Source organism: Symphodus melops, assembly GCF_947650265.1.
Source record: "Symphodus melops genome assembly, chromosome: 14".
Taxonomy (NCBI): domain Eukaryota; kingdom Metazoa; phylum Chordata; class Actinopteri; order Labriformes; family Labridae; genus Symphodus; species Symphodus melops.
The window spans coordinates 18,454,217-18,479,726 of NC_136704.1; the positions used below are offsets into that span (position 1 = coordinate 18,454,217).

General features: G+C 40.1%; 1 protein-coding gene across 4 annotated transcripts in view; it reads right to left on the reverse strand.

The window, feature by feature from the left end:
• tnikb (TRAF2 and NCK interacting kinase b) overlaps nucleotides 1-25,510 on the reverse strand; it is a 51,175-nt gene that overhangs the window by 15,833 nt on the left and 9,832 nt on the right. The window contains exons 3-24 of one of the 4 annotated variants that reach the window (XM_079361886.1): nucleotides 22,001-22,057; nucleotides 21,635-21,760; nucleotides 21,041-21,151; nucleotides 20,019-20,109; nucleotides 19,670-19,800; nucleotides 17,895-17,949; nucleotides 17,391-17,469; nucleotides 16,724-16,899; nucleotides 16,566-16,632; nucleotides 15,931-16,129; nucleotides 15,370-15,486; nucleotides 14,365-14,451; nucleotides 12,190-12,387; nucleotides 10,451-10,747; nucleotides 7,165-7,329; nucleotides 5,737-5,976; nucleotides 4,732-4,838; nucleotides 4,212-4,327; nucleotides 3,797-3,888; nucleotides 3,129-3,152; nucleotides 862-1,043; nucleotides 166-280 (exon numbers count right to left, since the gene is read on the reverse strand). In XM_079361886.1, the coding sequence (XP_079218012.1) occupies nucleotides 166-280; nucleotides 862-1,043; nucleotides 3,129-3,152; nucleotides 3,797-3,888; nucleotides 4,212-4,327; nucleotides 4,732-4,838; nucleotides 5,737-5,976; nucleotides 7,165-7,329; nucleotides 10,451-10,747; nucleotides 12,190-12,387; nucleotides 14,365-14,451; nucleotides 15,370-15,486; nucleotides 15,931-16,129; nucleotides 16,566-16,632; nucleotides 16,724-16,899; nucleotides 17,391-17,469; nucleotides 17,895-17,949; nucleotides 19,670-19,800; nucleotides 20,019-20,109; nucleotides 21,041-21,151; nucleotides 21,635-21,760; nucleotides 22,001-22,057 (2,832 nt within the window). Of the gene's footprint in view, nucleotides 1-165; nucleotides 281-861; nucleotides 1,044-3,128; nucleotides 3,153-3,796; nucleotides 3,889-4,211; nucleotides 4,328-4,731; nucleotides 4,839-5,736; nucleotides 5,977-7,164; nucleotides 7,330-10,384; nucleotides 10,748-12,189; nucleotides 12,388-14,364; nucleotides 14,452-15,369; nucleotides 15,487-15,930; nucleotides 16,130-16,565; nucleotides 16,633-16,723; nucleotides 16,900-17,390; nucleotides 17,470-17,894; nucleotides 17,950-19,669; nucleotides 19,801-20,018; nucleotides 20,110-21,040; nucleotides 21,152-21,634; nucleotides 21,761-22,000; nucleotides 22,058-25,510 lie in introns of all 4 variants that reach the window. The other 3 variants (XM_079361887.1, XM_079361889.1, XM_079361888.1) reach the window with 3 other exon arrangements.

A 25,510-nucleotide genomic window follows, 5' to 3' on the forward strand; every position in this document is an offset into this window, starting at 1 on the left:
CAGATACACACACACACACACACACACACACACACACACACACACACACACACACACACACACCAGATCGAAAACAGAAAGCAGGTAGGCATGCAGAGCCAGTGAATTAGTGTCTGAGCGCAGTGTCAGTTTCTGATGAGTCAGCGACACCTTGAGGCGGCTCACCTCTCGCATCATCAAGGTGCTGTCCTGGGAGCTGTTTCCATACGAGTCATCATGGGTGTCATTGTGCCCTCCTGTCCCACCAAAGGACTCGCTGGGGCCTTGACTTGCAGCTGGCCTGTAGGAAACCAAGATGTATCAGTGTCTCTCTTTTTTCCATCTTCATCAATTGACTCAACAGTTTTGTCACTACTTTTTATCTGCAATATATGTAGTCCTTGCACTTCCTGTTGTACCTCAAGTTTGACCGAAAATAAAGGTGATTAGCTCCAACACTTCGAAACAATCTTTTCTCAAACATACACAAATAATTGGGTGGATCTTGGGCCAGCTAAACCTGTGTAAATAATTCAAAAAGACAGCTACTGCTTCACAAACCCATGCAAAAGTATTCTTATTGCGCTGAGGAGCAAACAGCGTCTGTGTGTGCTGGTGTCTGAGTGTTATTAGTATTTTGAATGAAGCCCTGATTTTGTAGGCTGTCTAACCAAAATAATGACACAACACTGAATGTAGGGAGCCCGATGATGATCAGATGCTGTATTTAAAGGTGATATTTTTCACAAATGAAGGGACAGTAAAATATTGTAAAACAAAAGTGAGCGTAGTTGGAAATCATGTCTTGGAATAGGGTCCCCTTCCTGCAGTCTGTAATGAAAACAAGTTGAATTTAACCAGAAAAAACACAACAGTACTCACATAATGCGCGGTATATCGCTGACAGCCACTGATCCGTCATTAGACCTGCCCTCTCCCTCCTCGTCCTCGCTGCTGTGAGAGTCATCACTGGACGACGAGTAGTCGGTGACTTTGACAGGCGGGCGACTGGTTTCTTCCCCCTGTCGCAGCTCCCTCAGCTCTTTGGCCAGAGCCGTCAGGTCCTGGAGGACAGGAAAACAACCGAACCTTTAGCCAAAGGTGAGATTTCAACTTATGAGGAAAATCTTGTATCTGCAGACCTGCTGTTCAGGGTTGTCATTCCAGCGCCTGAATGAGAGACCGATCTCTATTGATTACAAGTGGCATGTGATGGGTTCCTTCATGCATTAAATACAACTTTTATATATCTGAACTTACATGTAGCGTTAGGCTCTAATTATTGTTTTTTTTAATGGAGTCTGGTAACTTTGAGTGAAGCAACACGTGTTTAGGGTTTAAAAAATGTATTACATAATGTTGCTGCCATTATGGTTTACAATCTACTAATAGGTTATTTAGACCCCAAATTATAAAAAAACATGGGCCAAGTAAAAAAGAGAGACAGAAAATACCCCTAAGTTGATTTTCTTTTTAAAACAGCCGGTGCTATTGTTTAAAAATGGGATCCTTCCTCTTCGTTCTTGTTTTGCAGAAGAAAAGTTTTTGCACGTGCTGCAAGTTTACAATGACTGCATTTTGGTATATTAAGATGAGAATTAACGGCACATTGCAAGTGGTTTGAAAGATGTATTTGCAGCCACATGGTTAAGTCTGTAAGTGTGAGGAAGGGCAGCGAGCAACAGAACTGTGCAGGAGAAAGAGGAGGAGCAGGATTATAATCATGCCTCAGTGCAGGAGAGTCAAAAGGTTAAAGCTCACAATTTAGCCTCTATGGCATCTCACTGTTCACAAAAAAATGTGCATGTCAGAGTTTAAAAAATAAAAGTTTTGGTAGTTTGTGGTGGTGGGAGGAATGGGGAGGGGGGTTATCTTACCAATTCCTCCTGATGAGAGAGAGAAGAGATAAACAGGGAGGAGAGAAAGAATGACTGTGACAGAGTGTGACTGTGGAGATGAAGCATGAGAGCAGAGATGTCTGAAGGGATAAAAATGAGATGAAAGGAATACATGAATCCTATACTTACTGATAACACATCAATTACAGCTGTAACCCCTGATACAAGAGCTAAAAACAGGAGAAGAGACCATTTTTTGTCTGAAGCTTGTCTGAATGTAGGCCCGACGTTACTCAGGGTTTGACTCATCCCTTTGACATAATTATTTAAGGGTAGCTATTGTATTTAAAAACCAGGACACTATTTTAAAACAAAAAATAACAGCTCAAAGAAACACAAGTTCAAATGAACTGTTTTTGTCAATAGAGTTTGGTGTCTGAGCAAAGAGCGATGAAATGTTTGGGGTTAAAAAACTCTTACTCTTCAGTCTGTAGGGATCTTTTCTGTAATGATGTCAGATATTGAGTCATCAGTAGTAACACAAACACGCTTTAGCTTTCTAGTCAATTGGACCCCAAAATACGCCAAAACTTTTTTTAAAGGGCCTTTTTTTAAAGGGCCTTTTTTTAAAGGGCCTTTTCCTCATGGAAAATGGAAAGTCACCTTTATTTCTGGCTTGGAGATTTTTTTTTAATTCAGCTACAAGATTTGAAAACATTTATAGGCAGACACTAGAATAAAGGAGATCAACATGGTACAATGGCAGGCTTCAGTTTAGACCAAAATGCAACCTCCTGCAGAAAAAATCATGCCAATGTAAAAGGGCCCAATACTACAGTTCCCCAAGAGTTTACTTTAAGCTGTCTGCAAGAGCCAATAAACCCCACTATTTCCCATATTAAAGGTCGCAAAGCAGAAGTAAACCTATCGACAGCCTGGTTAAAGACAGTTTTGGGTGGCGTCACTGACACTACGTCCATGTTGCATACAGACTCTGGTCTTGCTATAAGTATGCCTGCCCTTCACTGAAGCTTGACATGCCCCGTCCTTGATGCAGCTAAACAGCAAGCTATTCACAGAACAAAACAATCTGTCAGTCAGAAGTGTGTCTGAAGAGCATCAGACTGAGCTCATTTAAAACAAGGACTGATCCAGTGCTCAGAAAGTGCTCTATGTCAAAGACAATTTAAAATGTGGCAATGACTAAAAAGCTGTCTTCAAGTGAGAGAGATTTCCCTGAGAGGTGTCAGAGAGGTGGGGTGAGACAATGAAGGGGAGAGAGAGGGGTGAGTGAGAAGAAATGTCACTGACCTCGTCTACAGCTTTCTTATAGCTCTGAAGGAAGATGAGAGGGGGATGGAGGAAAGGATGAAGAGCAGCATGGTTAGTTCAGAGAGAAGAGACCGTCTGTCAGAGTGTGTTTTTGTTTTTTCTACAACATAATTTACCGGTACTTCTGCAGAGTACTCATTAGACTGTGCAGTAGAATAGTTTGCGTTGCTTGGTAACAGTCTAGTTTTAATTAAATGGTATGTATGTGTATATATTATTTTTGTGCTTTTATAACTGTTATAAAAGTAAAAGTAATATATCACACTCAAGGTCTGGATGTTGTGCTTGATATCAGTGCCTGCTGTGATTATCTACCAATGATCAAATCCCAGGAGTGCTGATATCATGAAAAACATCACTCCCTCTCAGGTGATTATGCTTTTAATTGTCATAATAATGGTAGAATAGTGAACATAATCTATCTGGATTATATAATTGATGGATAATTAATGTTAAATTTCTAATTTTAATAATACAACTGTGAAAATTCTGTATTGCTAACATATATCTGTTGTGTGATAGTAGCTGTCGGATATTCGCTGGAATAAAAAAAGAGAGAGAAAGAGAGAGAGAGAGTGTGTGTTTGTGTGTGTGTGTGTGTGTGTGTGTGTGTGTGTGTGTGTGTGTGTGCACCAGCGTGTACATACTGCAGGCCTGCTGGGTCGTGTCACCTCTCGACCGTCATCTTTGGTCTCATGGGAGGAAACTGTTGAGCCTTCAGTTATAACGGCTGAATTTCCTAAAAAGCACAAACAAATGCAGTGAGAGTGAGGAAACTTTCCAAATAGAAGTTATTACTTTTTTGAGCTGAGTATTGAAAACGTTTTTGAGAGTCGAGAGCTGTAAAAACCTTTGAGTTATAATTCTGGGGATCGATTTTTAGGGGAAATGGGGGTCCGGGTAATTAAAGGACATTTTTCAAAATGTCAGACATTTCAGCAAAACCATGAAACATTTTGGTAAAAAGCCTTATAAGGAAGAGAGCCCTAACAAACATGAAGTACAAACATGTGAGTGTTTGTGTGAGCGTGTGTGTAAGTGCATGATGGTTTGAGTGTGCACCTCGTTCGTTGGAGCCTCCCTGGGAACTTGGGGTGCTGGAGCTGGAGGAGCTGCCGCTGCTCGTCCTCTTCAGGGGCGTATCCATGGAAACGTCTGTCCTCCGCAAGTCAGGGTTACTACGGCAACACAAACACAGACAGCGCTGTCTCATTCATGTGGGAAACAGTTGAAATGCTGCTCTGAAAACGTCACACCTGCGTTTCCACAGCTCCACACACAGAGCTGTGTTTGCATCTCATCAGAGCACAGTGTTTGTGAGTCTCTTCATGGGTGTGAGTGAATGTAAAATATTTACTGCTCTGTTTGCCCTTGAATCCCCCCCCGGGGACAAATACAGTGTTTTGAATTGAATTGATAAGTTGTGCTCCATCAGTACGTGTGTCAGAAAAACATTATTTAAGAATATGACAAATGAAACTGCACGTGTGTTTGTTTGTTAGTTTCTTTTTCTGTGCGTGTGTGTGTGTGTGTGTGTGGTGTGTGAAGGTGTGTGTGTGTGTGTGTGTGTGTGTGTGTGTACCTGGCCCGTATGAGGTGAGCTCCGGCCCGAGGTCCAAGGCCAGGTCCATTTCCAGGAGAGTGCTTCCTAACCAGAGCCGGAGAGATGGAGGTTGTCCTTTGAGGAACCTTGAAACACACATTAAACACAGCATCAGCGCCTCCATCATGTTTTTATATCACACTCTCTCCTACAACAGCAGAGGAAAACTGAATCTAAAATAAACATTAACACCTGACTCTTAATCTTCATTAAAAGCTTCATTAAAAATGTTGAATCATTTCCATGTTCCTCTCACCATTACTGATTTCTCAATTAATTTCTCAGAAATACATTTCAGCATAAAACTAAACTGCTAAGCTAAAAAATATGTGTATAATTTTCCACAAAGAAATTAGGAATCATGTATTTGTGTTCAAAATTATTCCAATATTTTTGATGCTAGAACGCCAAGAAATGGAGAATGGAAAATATGGCAGATACAAATACTCTGCTGTTGTATTTTACATCCACCCTTAAAGTTCCTTTCCAGATATTTTTAGAGAACATATTTATGTAGGTTTATAAAAATGTGTATTTTACCGAGTCCGAAGAACATTAAGGAAACTTATCATTTATCAAGTATAAACCTCCGATACAGAACAGTTTAAAATGATGCCATGATGTATTAAAAAATGGACCATTAAGTCAAGTACATTTCCTCTGATGAAGCGCACTTTAGTACACGTGTTTAATCTAAATTTGCTTTGTAAATTATTTTTTCAAATTTAGAGTAATTGGTAGCCTTAAAAATGAAAGTTAATAAAATAATATAGAGCACATCCCCTTTTGAAAAAATAACAGATAAAACATCAGCTATAAGGAGAGAGTCCCACGAAAGAAACTCAACAAATCAAACAAATGGTTAACCGTTTACCAAGAAGAATAAAACAAAGAGAATTTAGACAAAGAAAAGCTTTAAGCGAAAAAATTCAACACACAAACACACACACTGGGACAAACACTCAGGTGGTGGCATGCAGAGACCTTGGGGGGCATGTCGTCATCCTGTCGCAGCCACGAACTGCGGTCCAACTTGTCGAGGGGGGGCGCCAGGCGGGAGAGGGGTGGGGGAGGAGGGGTGTCGGAGGTGGGGTCTGAATTCTGCCGGGGCATGGGAGGCCGGGAGGGGGAGGGTGACGCCGAGGAGGAAGAAACGCCATGTGGGTCGTACAGAGACTGGGAGCCGGACAAACCATGACTCTTCACTTGCACCAGGTGGGCCATCTGAACACACACACACCGTACACACACGCAGGAAACAGGCAGGGTTCAGGAGGAAGAGCAGAATCAGGATTTGGGTTCAAAAAATGTGATGAGGATGAGCGATGCAGGGTGGGAGGAAGAGGAGAAGGAAGTGATGCAGAAGGAGTGATGAAAGAGAGAGATGAGGTGAGAGAGGAAGGTACAAAACACATGCCTCAGGGTGCCAACGCTGACTTTTACTCTGCAAACCCTGAAATAAAATCTCTCCCCCAGCAGTATGTTGTTTTTATTGTTTGTCCTGATAAAAACAACATGAGAAAAAGAGTCCAATCTGCAGTAGACAGATGTGACTGCCTTTCAAAACTCCTTCAAAGTTCATACTGATTCCACATGCAACTCTCTTCACTCCAGTATAATACTGAAAGAATTGTTTGACTCTTTCATCAGTCACGTTGACGTTTACATCCATCAGTGTTTCCCACACAGTAGGAAGCTAGATATTATGTAAACAAAAATGTGATGAACCTCCCTCCTGGTGTTTTTTTGACCTCCATATTTAGATCAGGAGAGCCTTCAGTCAAAGTGGACATTTTTGGCAAATTTAAGGCTAATTCTTCAAATGTTCACAAGTGTGTAATGGGATTAACGGCTAACATTAAAGTGAGATTGAACACACTTTGTACTTTGATCAATTGTGGACAAAAAAAACTATAGTTTATCTCAAATTTAGCATCACCTTTGAGTTTCTAAGTTTGAATCAGTACATCCTCAAGTCCAAATAAAAGTTTGTGACAAATTCTCTCCAGGAACTGCAGATGTAACTTAGATAGCTCTGGTACAGAAGTGGCTTTACACTGTCACTGTCAACAAGTAATACAAAAGTTGTAAAAACAAATTCCCTCCCGGTTTCCCTGACCTCTGACCGCGTTGATGACCAAGATTATGTCCATATACATCTGAAGGATTAATGAAAACAGGAAAACTGGGTATAGATTCAGCACTAGTACAATCATGGCACCAATCACCTGTCACTCTCACGTTGCACCTGACTGAACAAACTCCCAGATCATTCTTTTAAACTACTGAGAAACCTTAACCTTGAAGGACAACAAACCTACTTTCACTATGCTCGCACCCTGACTGTTGTTATATTGTGACACATGCAAGCAAACACACACACACACACACAGACAAATAAAGACCACCCACCTGTGGCTCCACAGAGCGGTGCATGGGCGGGGTCCGGGCCTGCTGGATTCCTCCACTGCTGAAGGACTCAGAGCGCGGCGGAAGAGAAGGGTCCGAGATCCGGTTGGAGACTTTATGCTGCAATGCAGGAGAAGTCTGTCTGTTCATCTTATAATGCTCCTCCACCTGACACACACACACAGACCACAGTCACTCATAGCATGCAGTGAGGTGTGTGTCGAGAGGTCAAATCTGTTAGCACACACTCATGAGCTGTTTGTTTAATGTGAATGCTATGATTTCATCCATCATTAGTTGTATGTAAAGGCTTTACTTGTGGTTTGTTAGTCCAAAAATGATGTTTTAATGTGAATGAGAGAAGTTTTTATACTGATAACACTTTAGTGTAATCCTCTCTGCTTTTCTGTATCAAGATTTGTTAAATCCTTCAAATTCACGAGAGTTGACTCAAGTTTTTCACAGTCATGATGTTTTGTTATAGAAGCATTCACATGAGAAAAAAAAAATGCTTTTCTGGATAACCGAGATACCAGTCCTTCAAAATCCCAACGTAATCTCTTATTTATATCTCTTAAAGCAGCAAGCAGTTTTTTTGTTATTTAATTTGGGTTTTAAACATGGGGAGATACACGTCTTTGAGTAAAATCAATGACATGTTAATAGTTTGTAGACTTTACGCAGGTAGCGTAGACTTTTGCAATTCAGTTGCAAATCTGTATCTTCCCTGTTATAACATGCTGCATATGAAATACATGCAGGCTGGCTACGTGGCGACTCAAGGGACAATCAGACAGCGGCTGAATATACTGGATCGAATCCCCACAAAGTGTGACTGAAGTGTTGGTGTGGTGCCGAGAAATGCAAAAAGTCTCGGCACAACACTTGCTGGAACTTTTAATTCTGAGATTATTATCTTGTCACTTCAGAAAAGGAGAGCAGATTATATTTTCCCATGTGAATCTTTCATGACTCCATGTGTCTTTTCATTTTCATTCTCCATCATTTTCCTCTCAGAGGCCAAAACTGTTAAACTCTCACATTGATCCTGCTGATGGCTACTTTACAACTTCCTTCTGACTGGTAGTGTTTTAATCTAGGAGTCCCATTTTAACTTGTCACGCTTACATATTTATATTTTACAAGTTTACATAGTTTTAAATAATTGTAGAATTTTATTATTTATTAAAAATGTTTTATTTTGTCAGAGACTGCATGAACACTTTGACCGAGGACATGAGACAGCTTTAATCTGAAGAGACTTACTGAGAAGATGTTTTATAGTTTTGGCAGATCATTCTGCAGATAAAAGTCACAGTCGTTACATCTTTTAAAGGTGCTGAGTAAGAAGTAAACTATCTTGTTACTGTGGTTTGTTTACTGTCTATACTCTTTTCTTTTTTAATTGCTGTGAATTTTAAAAAGCTGTCCTGCTTTCTCCAGAGAGCTGAACTTTCACGCCTGCAGTTGTTTTAATGAGAGATGATCATCCTCATTTTTTCCAGACAGACTTTTTTGTGTCTGTGTATGATGGAAATATTTCTCCCTCAAAGGAAATCCTTGGAGGCCGAGGTGAGGGTAGACCTCTCTGTACGTGTGTGGGTTTCTTTGTGTTTGTGTGTCTGTCTGTGTGTGTGTGTTTCCGTGCACGGTGTCCGCAGAGAGACGGACTGATATAGCTGAAGCTGCCCTACATCAGTCCATCAGCTGCCACCAGAGGGCAGGCCAGCAGATCTGTCCTAAATGTGTGTGTGTGTGTGTTTGTACACCAGGGAGGCTTTCATACATGTTCATAAAGTGCTGACCTGCATCGCCTACACTAACATCTGACTTGACTTAAATTTAACACACCATGTGAGGTCAAAACCTGTAACAACATTTTAGTCTAGAGGTAGAAAGAGGAGTAAAAGCATCATGTTAGTTAAGTGTGTGAAGCTAAACATCTTTAAATAATAAAAGAAAGAAAAAAGAAAGACCAAAGAACCCTTTTTGGTTAATGAACACAAAGAAAGCCTGTAATTTAAACATTTGTTGAAGTTAGTATTTGTTAGATATTTGATTCAACACCACAAAAACATGCAATAACCAGAAGCTTTTCAAAATGCATGGAAGAAACCAGTAATTTTTTTTTAAACCAAATGAGGAGTAAAACCTTCTGTTCCCCTTCTTTTTAAACTCGTAAAAAAAGATGAACAGGAAAAAAACATGTTGTAACCAGATCAGCTGTTTTTGCCTGTTTTCTTGAAGAGAATAAATCAAAAAGAAAACCATAAACAGCTTTTTGGAGAAGAACCAGTCAGTGCTACATTGAGTAAGAAACCTGGCAAATAAAAAGTAAAAGTCAAACCTGAAGAAAAATGTAGATTATTTGAACAGAAGGAAATATGTTAGGAGATTAAAAGACAAATACAGGAGTTCATTTCAGCTATCACCGCTTCTTTAGTGTTTATTTGGACCTCTGTTATTATGGGGATTTTGTAAAACCCATAACTTAAAATTAGACCATACTGCAACAGATTTAGCATTTAGGATCCCTAAAAATAGACAATCCAGTCATGTCAATGTATCACTAGATGGCTTCTAAAAATGAATGAACCCAGAGGATGAATCTTTAAGATTTTGATGATCTGCTTGTTTTTCACTGTGAGTAGCGCCACCATGAAGTTAACGTTTGTAGTTTTCATTCTAATATTTCCAAAACTAATGGACTTGGTGTGATGAAACTGGTGCAGATATTTAGCAAGCACCCTAGGTATGAACAGAATTGCCGTACAATCATTTGGTCGCATTTATGCTAATTAGAAAAACTAACCATGCAAATATGATAAACATTCAACCTTATAGTTATGGCTGCCATTGCACTCAGGCTGATTTTAGACTTTAGTGAATGCATATTCACAGCCTCACACAGCTCCTGAAGAATTGTAGTCTTGTATATCCTTTAATAAGAAAAGTAATGTGATTCAGAGCTGTTATACAAGAGGTGGGAGTTAGTGTCAGTGTTGGAAGGAAGCTGGTTGTAAGCACCGGAAGAACCAATGCAGAAGGAAATTTATCAAAAGATTCCTGTGAGTAAAAGTGAGATGAAGAGGTGAGAAATTGGGGTGAGAGAGTCCACATAATCATTCTTCAGCCAGCCCAGAGTTAATGTGTGAGTCCGCCTGGTTAGAGAAATAAACTGTTAGGAGGAATTAAAGAGACTCCTGCACACGAGTTAGTACACAGCCCGGATCAAAAAGAAGATGAAGAGATAAAAAGGAATAAAGAGTCTGCTCATTCTCCGACTGACCCGGCGGCCGGGGCTCCGCCCTCTGGACTCGGGGCTCCTGCGGGGACTTCTGTGGCGCATTTTTGGCTGAGAAGAGTGGGGGGCGGGGTTAGGGACACAGGTAACACGGATACGAGGCACATGGTGGTGATCTCTGGAAGGGCTGTTGTGGGCGGGATAAGAAGGGGGACGGGGGCGTCGAGGTTTGTAACCGGGGAGTAAGAGGAGGTTGCCGAGGTTGACATTGCGTGGCTCCCTGAAGGAATGATATTTCTTTGGGGGGATGCGAGGAGAGTTGCTCTGAGCTCGACGCATCACCTGGAGAACAAGGTGAGTGTTTAGACACAAGAACATACATGCATACAGTCTGGGAAAGAAAAGGTAGGTGTCTGACTGGGTCACATCCTCTGATCCAGGTGTTATAAATCCCCTGAAAACATATCAACACCACACACTGCATATAAAAATGGACAACACGTATATACTCTCTTACGTTGTTTAAAAGTGAAGCCAAAATACCTTCCCTCAGTCGCAGGGTCTGCACAGGAGCGATATCCTGCTTGACATCCCGCCCTTCTGCTAACCAACACAAACATCTAATTTAGTGACATAAGGTACTGGATTAAACTATCAGAAGCCTTCTGTTGGATTCAGTCTGAATCAGAACTGTTTCTTGTGTCCGTTTATAGCAGACACTCATGCTTATTATGTTTATTCTCACAGGTGCTCCTCCTGTCTGTGAACACAGAACAGGACTCATTTGTGCAACTGAGCTGTCCATCATAGTGTTATACTTTTTTTTTATGGCATCACATAAGTGGTAACAACACAATTAGAGCAAACAGTTTAGCGGTTTTGGCTTCACTTTAGGAGGATAGCTGTGTTGTCCATCTTTTTATCCAGTCCTTTTCGCATCAGTTTGTTTGACTCAAAAACAAACGATCGATGATGTAATAAAACAGTAAGAGCAAAGGCAAAATGTTACTTTAGGAACTCCACATTTGACCAAAGAATTACTTTGACAAACATTTTGTTGCTGTTCCAAAAAGAGGCAGAAAACATTTGAAGCGTCAACACAGGCATCGACTCTCTTGTGCAGGTAAAGTAGAGATGACACCTGGAGGGCAGAAAACTCCACAAAGACAACAAAAACAAACAAACAAACAAAACCTGCAGGAAGCTCTGCTGGCCTGGAAGCGACTGCTATGAAAACTAACACTTCACAACCTGCTTTGCTCTTTGAGTTGATAACAAGTTGCTGGGTTTTTTTCTCTCCAAACTTTTGTTTGTTCTCAGATGTGAGAAGATCAGTCCTTGTACATGTTTTTTGTAATAAAAAAAACAAACTTTACGCTGGTCATTACACAAGGACCTTTCCTTTACATTGGGAATTAAGTATTTCTGTATTGTTTCTTCTTCTAAAAATAAACTGAACAATTACTCAGGCCATATTTATTTTACTAAGTTATAAATAGTGTATCTAAAAATGAACAATCTGCATCTGAATCTTCCTTTGATCAAACCTTTTCTAATTAAAGATTTGTATTAAATTTGTATATTTTCTTATGTATGTATATTGTTGTAAGTTTTGTCGTGTACACCTGTAATAATGTATTTTGTTTTGCAACCAGGGAACAGCCCTACTACTACTACTCAGCATGGTACTTAGTGAAGTGTTAGAATTTTTAGTTTTTAACGAACTATACAAGTTTTCAGTCATTTTCTCTCCTTCTGTGTGTGTTTGTGTTTCTGACTGTTACCTCTTTGGCCCATGCGGGTTTGTCGTTGGTGCCGGGCGCCTGGTCTTTGTAGTGGTACAGCTGCTTCTTGTCCTGTGGCGGTCGAGGCGGCTCCTGCTGCTGCTGTTGCAAGGATACCAGGTAGGCTCGCTCCTGCTGTAGCTGCCTTTGCAGCCTCTCAGCCTGTCGCTGCTCTTCAATCTGCTTCCTCTTGTACTCCTGCACAACAAACGTAACAAAGGAGAGAGACATGATGATCTTTGAGGCAAAAGGTCAAAGCACGCCCTTTAAAAATTATTGTTTTTAGCATTTACATTTATTTAAAGTAAGTTAAAAATAATGATGTTAGAAATTCAACAAATCTTAATTCCCTTTTTGTTTAATGTGATTCCCTTTTTTGGTTCTGTCACACTTCCTCAGTTTAAAAAGGAACTTTCTCGTACAACTCACTTTGTAGCAAACATCAAACCGGCAGTGTCCCCCAATGTCCACTAGAGGCTGTCTACAGCAGAGAGTCAATCCTTATAAAGCCCAATGTTAAAATGCCCAAGATTACAGAAGAAATAAACATGTTAGCAGCCTCCTACAAAGACTCTTTCTTTAGCTCATTTCCATTTTCAATGCAACCCAATGGACTGCCTTGTTAGAGTGCTCATCTGTTTACTTTTATTAAGGTTTAAAGCAATGCGAGATTACGACATTAGTAATAAGATAACTCTGTAAATCCATTTAAAATATCAATATGCATTATGTATTCATTATTATGAAACAAGCAAGTTTTCCCAATGGGAAATGATTGTATTATGGGCGTGGCCTCTTTGAGTGACAGTTAAGTGCTTTGAGCTGTCTGCCAGGTGTGACCTCAGCTAACGTAGCCACACTATTACTATTCCCCATATTGTAGTGGCGTCCACATTCTCAGTGAGCATAACCATACCTTATATAGTGCACTCATTGCATCCCACAGTGCAATGAAAAAGGTAGTGTACAACGAATGGTCACAATCCAATTAATAGCAATCATCATGTAATGCAGTTCAAATCTTTCCAGAGGGCAGAAAGTGTTGTTGGAACACAGATGCACAAAACAGGCCATATTGTCTATCACTGAAAACGATAAGCTTCAATTATGACAAAAGAATTTTAAACTGAAAAAAGTTAGTTTGTCCTAAAGATGATATCAGGCAAGAATCCATCATCAGTAAACATAAATAAACGAGTTCTAGAGTGAACATGTTTTATCATTCATTAAAAATTCACTATTTTAAATGCATTTGTTTCATGTAATTGTTTTTTAAAAAATATCTCAGTGAATTGTTCGTCATAATTAAAATTCATGCTGTTATTTACCATTATTATTAATCCTTGGCCCCTGTTAAGCTGCAGGTTTTAGATGTGCGACAGAAATGGTGTCACAGCCGGCGGCCAGCAAGTGAGTGGGTAGTGAAAAAAAAAAAAGTTTTTTTATTGTACCAAATGAGAGCACTAGACAGTCCACTAATACAGAACACCTCTATGAAGGGAGCAGAGCACGCAGAATGAGCGTGTGATTTCAGTCACAACCTCTGAACTTTACGACTCAGTTTGAGCCTTTTGGAGTTTTTTTGATGCGTCTGCGCTCCAGTATTTTTTAGCGAGTTAAATTCAACGTCATTTTGATTATGCATTCGTGAACATTTTTGCGGCTTGTGCTTGGAAGGCAGAATTGATGTTGGATTTTCCCTGTAGAGAAGACAGCAGAGCATGGCGAGGAGAAACCCTAAGACTGGTGGCTCAGTTCTAAAATGTCTGTGTGTTTCTCACACCTTTCTGTCATGCCAGAGGTCTGGTATTTATCAGAGACGTGTGTGAAAGTATGCAGCAGTGAATGTGTATGAGTAATTGGTGTGTGTGTTAGTGTGTAGACTGCTTATTTATTGAGGACTGCTTTCATTTCATTAAAAAGGACGATGACATCATCAGGAACAATAAAGCTAGATAAAGTGTGACTACTGAGCTGTCAGCTACCAACAGACACGCCTGCCGCTTTTTGTGTTTCTTGACTGCTATTGAGAATTCTCACGGGCCGACTACACATCCTCAAAGTCCTGATACCAGTGTCAAAAAAACGTTGGTCAATGATGTAACTCAGGGATGAGCCTTCACATCCTTATTCAAAAAAATAAGTGTTTGTTTCTGTGTTTGTGTGTAATGTTACCAGCAGTAAGGCCTGTTCCTGTAGGAGCTGCTGCTGCAGGATCTCCAGCTGCCTCTGCTCCTCCTCCAGCTGTCTACGGATATACTCCTTACCAATGAGCACCGGGGTTGGTATGAGGATGCAGCCAACCAACACAGAGGCAGGCGAGAAGCAAATCAGAAGGCCCAGGCAACCAGTGACATCAGCAGAGTAGGAAACAAGAGACAAAGAGAAGGACGGAGAAAAGTGGATTTAGTGAAGAAGTGTGAGAGCAGCGGTTTAGTCAGAAATAGACGAGAGATAAAAAGAGAGGAGCAGCAGGGGGCCATCGTTAGTAGAACAAGAAGGCATGCTTATTAATGAAGGAGGAGATCTTCATTAATCGACATCTTAAAGTGTTCAGGAAGAGTTGAATTGCAGTAAAAGTTCACCATTAATCATGCAGTCATTTGCAAAGCACCCTGTCTCCCCTTGTAGCCTATACTCTAGAGGCAGACTAGAATTAGAAATGTACTTTTTCTTTTTAGTTTCTTCATTTATCCTACACCACAGCCCATCACTTGTTCAGTTTGGGCTATCAGAAACCTGGAACCTTAAGCAAACACCTTTGTTCACTGCGTCATAGCCCATAATTTAAGATTATTCTAGAGAAAGGATGATGTCAGGTCTGATGTTTGGATGGTTACACAGGGGCTGTTTAAGGTGCCACAAAAGGAGATCACTATTCCTTTTTGCCAAAAATATTTCTTGTAACACAACGAGAACGCATTCATCATTATGGTTTGTATTATGAGTTTATTTCTTGTTAAAAAGATTAGAAGTGAACTTCCAATCTGATTTTCAAAGACTGTTTAATTAAAAGTGTACAGTTAAATAGTAATTCATTTGCATAAAGGGTTGATGACCAAGTATATCCCTGAAGTAGTAGAGCAGGTGTCTGTGTATGTATTTTAGGAGTTGAGAGGTCACTTCCCTCCGGACGACAACTGTGATGTGACATCTTTGGTGTCTTAGGTGGTCTCTAACCTGTTCTCTCTCTGCGTGCCTCCTCTCCTCCTCTCGGCGGATCTGCTCCATCTCCTCGTACCTCCTTCTCTGCTCACGCTCCTGCTGTTTCCTCATCTCACGCTCTCGACGCTGTTGCTGCAGGCAGAGGAGATTTAACACAAGAAAATCTTCAGCTGTGTGTTTGTGTGCGTGTTTGTGTGTGCGCACATCAGGTGTGTTCTTCTGGCATTTGGATAAGCTGAGGTGCTAATATCACAGTTGGTGGTGTGGTGAGTTTGTTTTTTTGAATGGAAATCATTAAATAATCAAAGCTGAAATGTTTTTTAAAGGTGAAAGTAGCCTCAGGCTTCATATTAACATTTCATCTTCTAAGGTGTCTGTTTTTTAAAGATGGGGCCCATGTTGTCTGTTTTTTAAAGATGGGGCCCATGTTCTACATCATACAGTTCTGTATAAATGACTGTACAAAAAGTTTAAGGCAATAATTCTGGTAACTGTGACATCAGCACGCCGATGTTTCCACTGCACTGTATTTTTAACATAATGCAACTTGTTTACGAATCAAAAGATAAAAACTACCTCCTCCAGCCGTCGCCTCTGCTCTTTCTGCTCCTCAATGCGTTTCTGTCTTTCAGCCAGTAGTTGGCGCTTGTGTTCCTCGTTCTGCTGCTGCTCCAGCTGCTGACGACGAATCAGCTCCGACCGCTCCTTATTGGCCAGCTGGAGCCGCAGGAAGTCCCGCCTCAGAGTGGACTCTCCGGGGATGTTGATGATTGAACTAAACAATAACCAATCATGACAGTTCAGAACTATTAGTAGAGGAATGAGGGGCTTTAAAACCCATTAAAAAACAACAATGGGATAAAAGCTAAAGAAGACACAGTAGCAGCAACAGTAATAGTTGTAGCAGTTGTAATAACAGCCTAGTATTGGGAACAGTAGTAGTACTAGTAACCATAGACTTTATAAAATATGGAGGACACAAGAGTTTTAGAAACTGAAGCCAAAATATTTAGAGCGCCCTCTACTGATTGGCTGAATTATAGGACATAAGCTGCGGAGGTGAAGACACATTGTTCCTATTTCTATACAGTCAAGCGTTTGTCGTAGTAGGTTTAGCAGGAGAAGTGGAAGTAGCAGCTTATTAATGACTAATAGGTATCACTTTTGCTGAGGCAGATGAATTCAAGCAACAATATGAGTATTAGTGATACCTTGGTTCCCCAACATCCCTCTCTTCATCCTCCTCCTCACTGCCGCTGTACTCGTACTCTGTCTCATCTGGAAGAAAAACACAGACTTCAGGTAAGCTGCATTCACACATTTTGATGCAGGCGTTTACAGGTGTGATTCAGTGGGGGAGCAGCCTCACCCCTCTCCCCCCTCCTCTTCTTGGTGCGGTCGATGTGGTCCTTCAGCTGGATGCGGACCTGCCGCTCGTTAGGGAGGTCTCTGATGAACGGGTGTTTGAGGAGCTGCTCGGTGCTAGGCCTCTGACTGTGACTCTTCACCAGACAGCTGTCAATGAACGACTGGAACTTCTTTGACCTGGAAACACGACAAACACAAATGTATTTAGTGTTAAACGCTTACTTTATTGAACAGTAGAACAAGTTGGAGTAGTAGTCGATAAATAAAAGTAAAAGTAGCGGGTCTAGAATTTTCAGTGATGAAGAGATAGCATGGGCAACGAGAATATTGATTAATGTTTCAGAAACCCCAAAATAATCAAACATTTTGACAATACAAAAAAAATTAATAATTATTTACTCAATCAAATTTGCAGCAAAAATTGCATATCTTTTTTATGTAAAGCAGATTATTATTAATCCCTTTAGAATTCTGATGAATGTGTCCAAGAGTCAGAGGAGGCTCAGTGTGAAGGCGACAGAGGACAATAACCACAGGAACAGGTGCGGTGTGTGCGTGTTCATGTGTGTGTGCGTGTTCGTGTGTGTGTGTGTGTGTATGTGTGTGCGTGCGTGTGTGTGATTAGTGTGTGCGTGCGTGTGTGTGATTAGTGTGCTTTTGTGACTCACCACTTCTTTGACTTGAGTCTGGGGGCAGGATTTCTTGGGATGAGGAAGAGCGCTCTCATTGGATGCATGTCACATAGAGCTGAGGAGGAGAGAAAGAAAAGAGGATAGAAAAAGGGAGAAACAAGGAGAGGAGGGGGGAAAGGGATGAAAGGAAGGAAAGTAAGGAAAGGGAATGGGAGGAAAGGATGGAATAAGGAAAAGGACAAAAGAAGGAAAAGGAAGAAAACAATGAGTTGGTGGGAAGAAGGGACAATACAAGAAAAAAGTAAGGAAAAGAAAGGGGAAAAAAGGCGATAAACAAAAGTAAATTTAAATACATAAAAGGACACGAGGAGGGGAGGAAAAAAGGACAAAAAAACAAAACATTGAGAAAAACAAGAAAAAGAATAGGAATGAAAAATGAAAAATGAAAAAACAGAGACCGATTTAGACTTTAACTACGAGACAAACTGTTCTCTGCATCCGCTCCTCAAAAATGTTATCAGTCCGAGGTTTCACACTTACGTGGTGCTCCCTCTGCCATCTCGATGGCTGTGATACCGAGCGACCACAAATCACTCTGTACGGAGAAAAAGAGAGAAAATAAAACTTAACAGACTTCTCTTATTAATAATTCAGTCTACTGATCAGTGTTCTTGTTGAGTCATAAAAATACAGACACAAAAACTACAAATCGTCTGCTGTTGTAGAAAAGTACAATTAGTCATGACTAATCGATGAAACCTCTTCACCCTCCCCAGTAGGCACTGGGATTAGTAGTTGGTGAATTTATTCAGATTTGTCCTAATATAGGCACACAATTCCAGTTAAATATTGTGTCTAAGCTGTAACTCAGCTGCCTGCCACTAAGGCGTAGCTACAATAAAACAAACCTTGTCGCTGATTATTACTTTGTTTTTAAAAGTCATGAAAATGCATGTTTTTACCTTTAGGAATAATACACTAGTAGGAATTTAAATAAGTTTCATCCATTTTGAAATTAGTCTCTGTAGTTATGGATCTCTGGCCTCATATAAACATTTCATAATTTTACTCTTTTTATTTGACTCTATCTGCATATTTCAGCCATCACAAGGCAGTGTACAGTTGATGTTATTATTGCTGATGATCTGAGGGTTTCTTTAAGCCCCAGAGGGTGGGAGCTAATGGTGTCATAGCAGAGCCATGTTCATCCTCCACAGGCTCACCACAGGGAGCCGTCCTGTCCCCATTACTGCACATCCTTCATACAAAGACGACGGCTCCAGTCTCACTGCAGTCTGTCGTTTCTGTGAGGAGGTTCTTAAACCAGCCTGTGTTTGTGCAGTTCAGTGGAGATGATCGGGGATTAAAGGATTCAAAATTGAAAGAACTGATCATCGAACCTTTTCTGGGATGATATAGGTCAGTTAGTGTTACTTAATCTCTAGTAGAAACAAATCAAACATCAGAAGCTGAGAAACTCTGTACTTTTTTTTATTGTTTTCCTTCTTTAAAATAACCCTCCAATATTATCCATCTTCAGTTCAGAAGTGCACCTACGTATAGATCTCTTTGCTTAGTGTCTCATATAATAAATGCGTTAAAGATACCGGTACATGAACAAAGGCAAAAGCCAGTAGCTATGATCTGATGAGGATTTATAAGGGGAACAGACATTTGTTTAGGGATTTTTGTTGCATTCAGAGGACATAGATGCCTGACATAAGGACCAGGACATCTGATCCTTGTTTACAGACTAGTTAGCATCTTCAGTAGCAAGAATGGATGAGAAGTTTTGAGACCATGTCTACGATGGGATAGTTAGCTCCACTCCTGCTGATATCTGATCATAGAGATCAATGAAAAGCTCAACTGTCTTCTGATGATCAATGATGACTTGTAGGATTTAATGTTGGTTGCAGTGTTAAATCTTTTTGACCTCCACACAAACCTTTTTTCTTCTTTAACTCTTGTGTTCTATCTTTTAAAAATGTCCTTATATAAAGAAAAATATTTAGCATACAGAGAAACCTAAAACAAGCCTGATGGACACAAAGGAAAGTGGACAACTTTCTCAACCTATCAGCAGTGAGTACCGGTAAAGTGTTCTCTGATTGAGGTGACCACAAAAACAGTTAGTTTGCACAATATAATTTTCTGGTTGCACAAAAAATATATAAAAAGTTAAGTAAAAAATAAAGTGCACAGTGTTCGCTCTATAAGCATTACAACCAGGACAAAACTGTACAACATGTGCTTATGAAGTCAGTGATGTAGCATCAAATTCACAAACAGATGAACACAGACATCAGGTGTACCTTGAAGTCATATGTAGCGTCAGGATTCTCATCACAGGCGATGACCTCTGGGGCCATCCAGTACGGCGTCCCAATGAATGTGTTCCTCCGCCCAACTGTACGGTCCAACTGAGCGCTCACACCAAAGTCCACTGTGCACACACATAAACACACACAATTTAAGCCAAGCCAAATAATTACACATTGATAAATTATTAAACTTTTATATTTGTTAAATGATGTCATTTATAAAAGCTTACATCTATTCTAGCTGCAAAAGTTTGGCAAGCACCAGCAAGTACTGTTTAAGATGACAAAATGTGTGTGTGTGTGTGTGTGTGTGTGTGTGCGTGCGTGTGTGCAGTCTCACCCAGTTTAACCTCTGCATTCTCCGTCAGCAGCACGTTCTGGCCTTTGATATCTCTGTGGATAACCTTGTGCTGGTGGAGATGGGTCAGACCCTGGAGACAGAGAGACAGGGAATGCTCATCATGGAGTCCTTACTATGATAGCAGGGTAGTAGACACCGAGGTAGACATGTTCCAAGTATAGTAGAGGCTATCTATCGTGATCTATCAGTGTGATAATAAGTGAATGTCAAAACAGAATCTGAGTTGTAAAAGATTGTTGTGATGTGTATTTCTACTTTATGGTTTGACCCCTTTCTGTTAACATGAAGGTGTTGGGGATTATGACCAATACTCTGGGAGATAATAGTTATATGATAATATGATAATGATAATATTTTTACTTCACTCCCAGGCAGGCGTGACTCCATCCATCTTTATATACAGTCTGTATTTATTATGTTGAAATAACTGAATGACAGGAAAACTTCTGTTAAATGTCCTATCCTTAGCCATGTTTTCAATCATTTAATAAAAAGAAACAAATGTAGAATAATGAAATATGAAAAGCCCTCAAAAGTTTCTACCAAGCAGTCCGGTTTGGTTCAGTACAGTTTGGTTCAGTTTGGTACGGTTGCTTGTGTTTCCACAGCCAACCGAAGCCTTATTTGATAAGTGGAGTGTAAGCCAATACAGTGTAGCCCGCTATTAATTTAAGTTGGATGAAGAAGCACAGGACACAGTAAATAAAAGGAACCCTTTCGGGCCAGATTGGTACCCTTAACACCCCAACAGAAGGTTAAGATCCCTTATTTTGGAACCGTACCCAACTTTTGATGGTGGAAATAAAATAAAAGGAGAACCAAACCCAATCAAACTGAACTGAACCGCTTGGTGGAAACAGGGCTAAAATAAGATATTCTGCAGGGAACCGTCTCGGTTCTCTTAATGTTTGCACTCATTAAATAAAACGCTGAATTTTTCAGATATTTCCAGATGTTTTCATGCTGACACGTCTACTGGTGATGTTCATTTTGATTCTCACCCGGAGGATCTCTCTGCAGATGTAAGCGATCCACTCCTCCTTCAGAGAGTTCCCTTTGGTGTTTTTGATCAGATCTGTCACGGAGCCAGCCCCGCAAAACTCCATCACCAGCTGGACACAAACACACACAAAGAAGAGCAACATTACTGCATAGGTCGTCATGACACGGTCTTCTCAAAGGACTATAGTATTTTGATTAAAAAATACTGGTTGAAAGAAACACATAGCTGAGACAAATAACTTCTCTATAGAGTAGAGTGGTAACAAGCCTGCCCGCCAGGTGGGCAGTTACATGTGGCGTTACGTGAAACCTATTAATTAAACCGAAGCACAGATACATACAGTTTGTTTTATCGACTGTGGATGGTTGTGGTTGTTCCTCTTCTGTACTTGAATACATTTTCAAAAACAGTATGTTTTTAATTTTTTATTAAACAATACTTTTTTTCTAGGATACATAAAAGCAGTAATTAACTCTGTAGTGTTGCAGCTGTATTCTTGAGTGTATCTAAGGCATTTCCCAAATATGTGAAACAAGGGTGTTTAGGTTTCAAAGGGGAGTTTTGTTGCTCTTTAATTATCAGATAAAAGTACCCAGAGCTGGTCGTCCATTCCAGGAGGATTCTTCTTGACAAAAGCTCCATAATATGTTGCGATGTTTCTGTGGTGGCTGTACTTCTTCAACATGTTGATCTCTGCTTTAATCTCCTCCTCCTCATCCTAAAAACACACAAAATCACACACACACAGACAGCACAATTAACACATAAGTCCATGGATTAAGACATGTGATCCCAGAGGAAATCAGATAAAAGAGAAAAACCCTCCAGCAGAATTTATCAAGAACAAACCACTGCTCTCAAACACGGGCGTATAATGTTCAATGCTTATACTGTATGTGTGTCTGTGCATATACAGATTCAATAAGACACTTTGTCTGTCTGTGTGAGGGTCACTTACTCCGGTGACGTCCATGACCTTAATAGCAGCGAGCTGGCCGGTTTTGACATGACGACCCTGAAAAACGAAGAGAAAAAGGATAAAATGAAGATGATTTTCAGGTATTTTCTTGTAATACTAAATATTTTACGGTAATAAGCTCCCACTGAAAGTCAAATGGTGAAGATATGGACTGTATTTAATCAAATCTTTTCTGTCAATTCCTACTTAATTGAACACAGACCAATGCAGCAGACACAGCAAAGCAGGCTGTAAACTTTACAGTGTCTTAAAGTTCCATCATCTTTTACAGGTTTTTTTTTTTTAAGAAGAAGTTGAGTAATCTAAAACAGAGGTATCCTCCTAAAAATCAGAATATAAAACCCAAACAAACACTGAATTAAGCCATTTTATATAAAAAATCAGAACCTTGAAGATAAAGGAACATCCTGAGTCAATAGAAACACAGGCAGAAGACAGGGTCTCAGCTGACACAGCCACCACAACACTTGTATGAGCAGCATTACTTTTGTATAAAGCTATCTCTTATTTTTAAGGAAAATTCCACTCACTCTACCTTTAAACAAAAAATGTGAGAGTGCAGCAACTTACTTAGCCTCAGTAGCTTGCTAAAATATTTCATCTGGTTCAAAGAAAAAGTTAAAATAAACGTGATTTGACTTTAAACAGTAACAAACATTTTAAAAAAGACACTAGTAAAAAGAAACATGTTATAAAAAATATATCTAACATATCTGCCACCAAAGGAGAAAAAAAGTAAGCAATATTTAAGTCACTTAACTCAATATAAATGTACAGAGATCATGATTGAAAGGTCATATTTGACGAGACTAAAGCCCTTTTCACACATGCCCTCCTGAAAATGTCAGAATAACCTGACCCTGAAGTCTTCCTGAATTGTGCTTTCACACATCACAGGGGTCTCAGGAGGCAGGACATGCGATCAAAGGACACAGCATCAGCATCCAATGATGTTTTTGCTTTCATATCAATGCTGCGAGTAATCTGACATATTCAGATCACCAAAAAAAGAGAGGTAAGGAACATACTGCCAAACAGAAATAAGTATGAAGCAGAATTATTATAATCTAGTATTGCATGTATACATTTGTATATAGGGACAATTATGTAGCAAGTAAACCATTGCAACACACTACAATATTTACAGCATATCCTAAGTTTAAAGGCAGGGTAGGTCATTTTCTCCAGATAAACGTTTTTAAGATTTTGGTTATAATTGTCTTTAGGTCCTGACAGTAATCAATAATTCATGTGCTCTGAAAAAGAAACGAAAAAAATCTGCAGCAGTTGTAAACACGTAAAAACTTCGACCAATGTCGGCACTCGACCACGTTTGAGAAACCAATCAAGCCTCTCTACCCCATGCACGAGCCCACACTGAAAGTATGAGCTGAATTCCGCTTTTGGACCAATGGCACGAGTGCATGTAAGTGAGGGGCGTGGCTTTTGAGGGAGCACAGAGGGGATGTGGAGGGGGTTTGGGTGAACACGGAGAGGAACCTACTTTCAAAATCATGCTAGTTTTCCAAAACGACCTAACCTGCCTTTAATTGCAATGCCTGTCCCTAGATGAGCCCCTAAAATATACAAAACTCAACAATAGATAGAACAATAGACAAGCACAAAGACTAGCCACTAGGATAAAAAATGTCATACAATAAAACAAAGTAAAACCAAAAAGAGAAAGACCATAAATGACTACAAGAGTTCTCTTTAAGAACTGTTTCAGATTAAAATGACTCCAGCCAGGCTCCACTTTGAGCTCTGCTGATAAAGCATTCCACATATTGATCCCCTGAATAGAAAAGGCCGTTTTTTCGAGAGATTTATGAAATGGCACCTTACAGTCTCCATTAGAAGCTACTGTACACGTGTTACAGAGCCTGATAATCGTGGAACCACAAGGTCACAGAGCACCTGAGGAGCCCGATGATTTTGACCTTTATGGACGAGTTAAAGAGATGCACATTTAAAGAAATCATCAACCCTTATGATGCAACCTTATCAGCTGACTAAGATTGTAGTTGCTCTGTCGTATATCATCATTAGTGGCAAGATGGTGGAAGGTGCTGCTTGTGACCACGAGGTTAGTCAACACAATAACTGATATGGGCAAAAATCATGACAAGCATGAAAGCATTTGCAACATGGAATGGTAAACAGTCTGTAATAAGCCTGAATGTGTAAGTTATGCTCATTATTTTCACACACTTCTGAAATTGAAGTTGGGAATCCAACAGATGACCGAGATGCTTTATTTCCTGAACCTGTCCAATAGATTGCCTATAAGTCTTCCGATTTAGGAATGAGGTCAGGATGAACATTTTGGCTGTTTGTGTTCACAAATTTAGCTCTCTCTGAACTTTCAGGAGTTATGTGTGTGTATGAAAAAACTATCGAGAAACATTTCTGATTGGTTAAAGACTGTTGAGTTAAGACACGGTTTTTCCCTGTAAGTTTTATGTTCAGCACAGCTTTAGTCAGACAGACTTTAACCGGCCCGTCACAGCTGATGTGCTCCTTAGCAAGGTGCTAAAGCTGTTAGGCACTTGTAAATGTATAAGCATGACATATATATCAAACATGTATCCAATACAAACACAGCAAATAAAATACACGTTACATTGCAGAACACATAAAACTAAGTCAAAGGTCTTTAGACAAACTACTTTGTTTGAATGAGTTTTTGGTATCTAAAACAAAAAAAACAGTATTACATCAAAGGAGCAAAGATTAATAATCATCTGGCTCCTCTTGGATCCACTCAGATTAACCTTGTGACCCCATGGAGGGTCGAGACCCATAGATTGGGAAACACGGCAAGATAAAATAGCAGTGAGTCTGAGTTATCCTCCTCCCAACTACAGACACAATTACAGCTGCTTGAGCCAGAAAGTACAAATGCATCTACCTCACTGCCACCAACCCACCACCTCATTACACACACATATACACACACACACCATCTCCTCCTGGTAACCTAGCAACAGGGCTGGCAGTTTTTTTAGCGAGGGAAAGGAATGGGGGGTTGGAGGAGGCAAAGTGATGACAGTCTGCGTGTGTGTGTGCAGGGAGGCCACGATATTTCACACTCTGGGTCACTCACACATGTGAGCTGCTCGGATTCACACACACATACACTAACACAGATCTTGGTTTCTCAGTGTTGCATCAGACACTGAATGAATCTTAGAGTCCGAAACCACCTCAGATTGCAGAAAGTCTTTTTTTCACATCTTTTACGTCTCTCATCTTTTCTATTTTACAGTCTCCATTAGAGGTGGAAATATCACAGGGTAAACCACCAATCCATATCATACCATACCAGGCCACACTATAGCAAATGGTATGATAGCATAAGATGCTCAATTGTAAATAATACAAAATTGTATGCAATGCAAAAAGAGACAATACATTATAATACAATATACAATATTAAACAACATAAAATGACATCATATACGACACAAAATGAAATTATACACTACT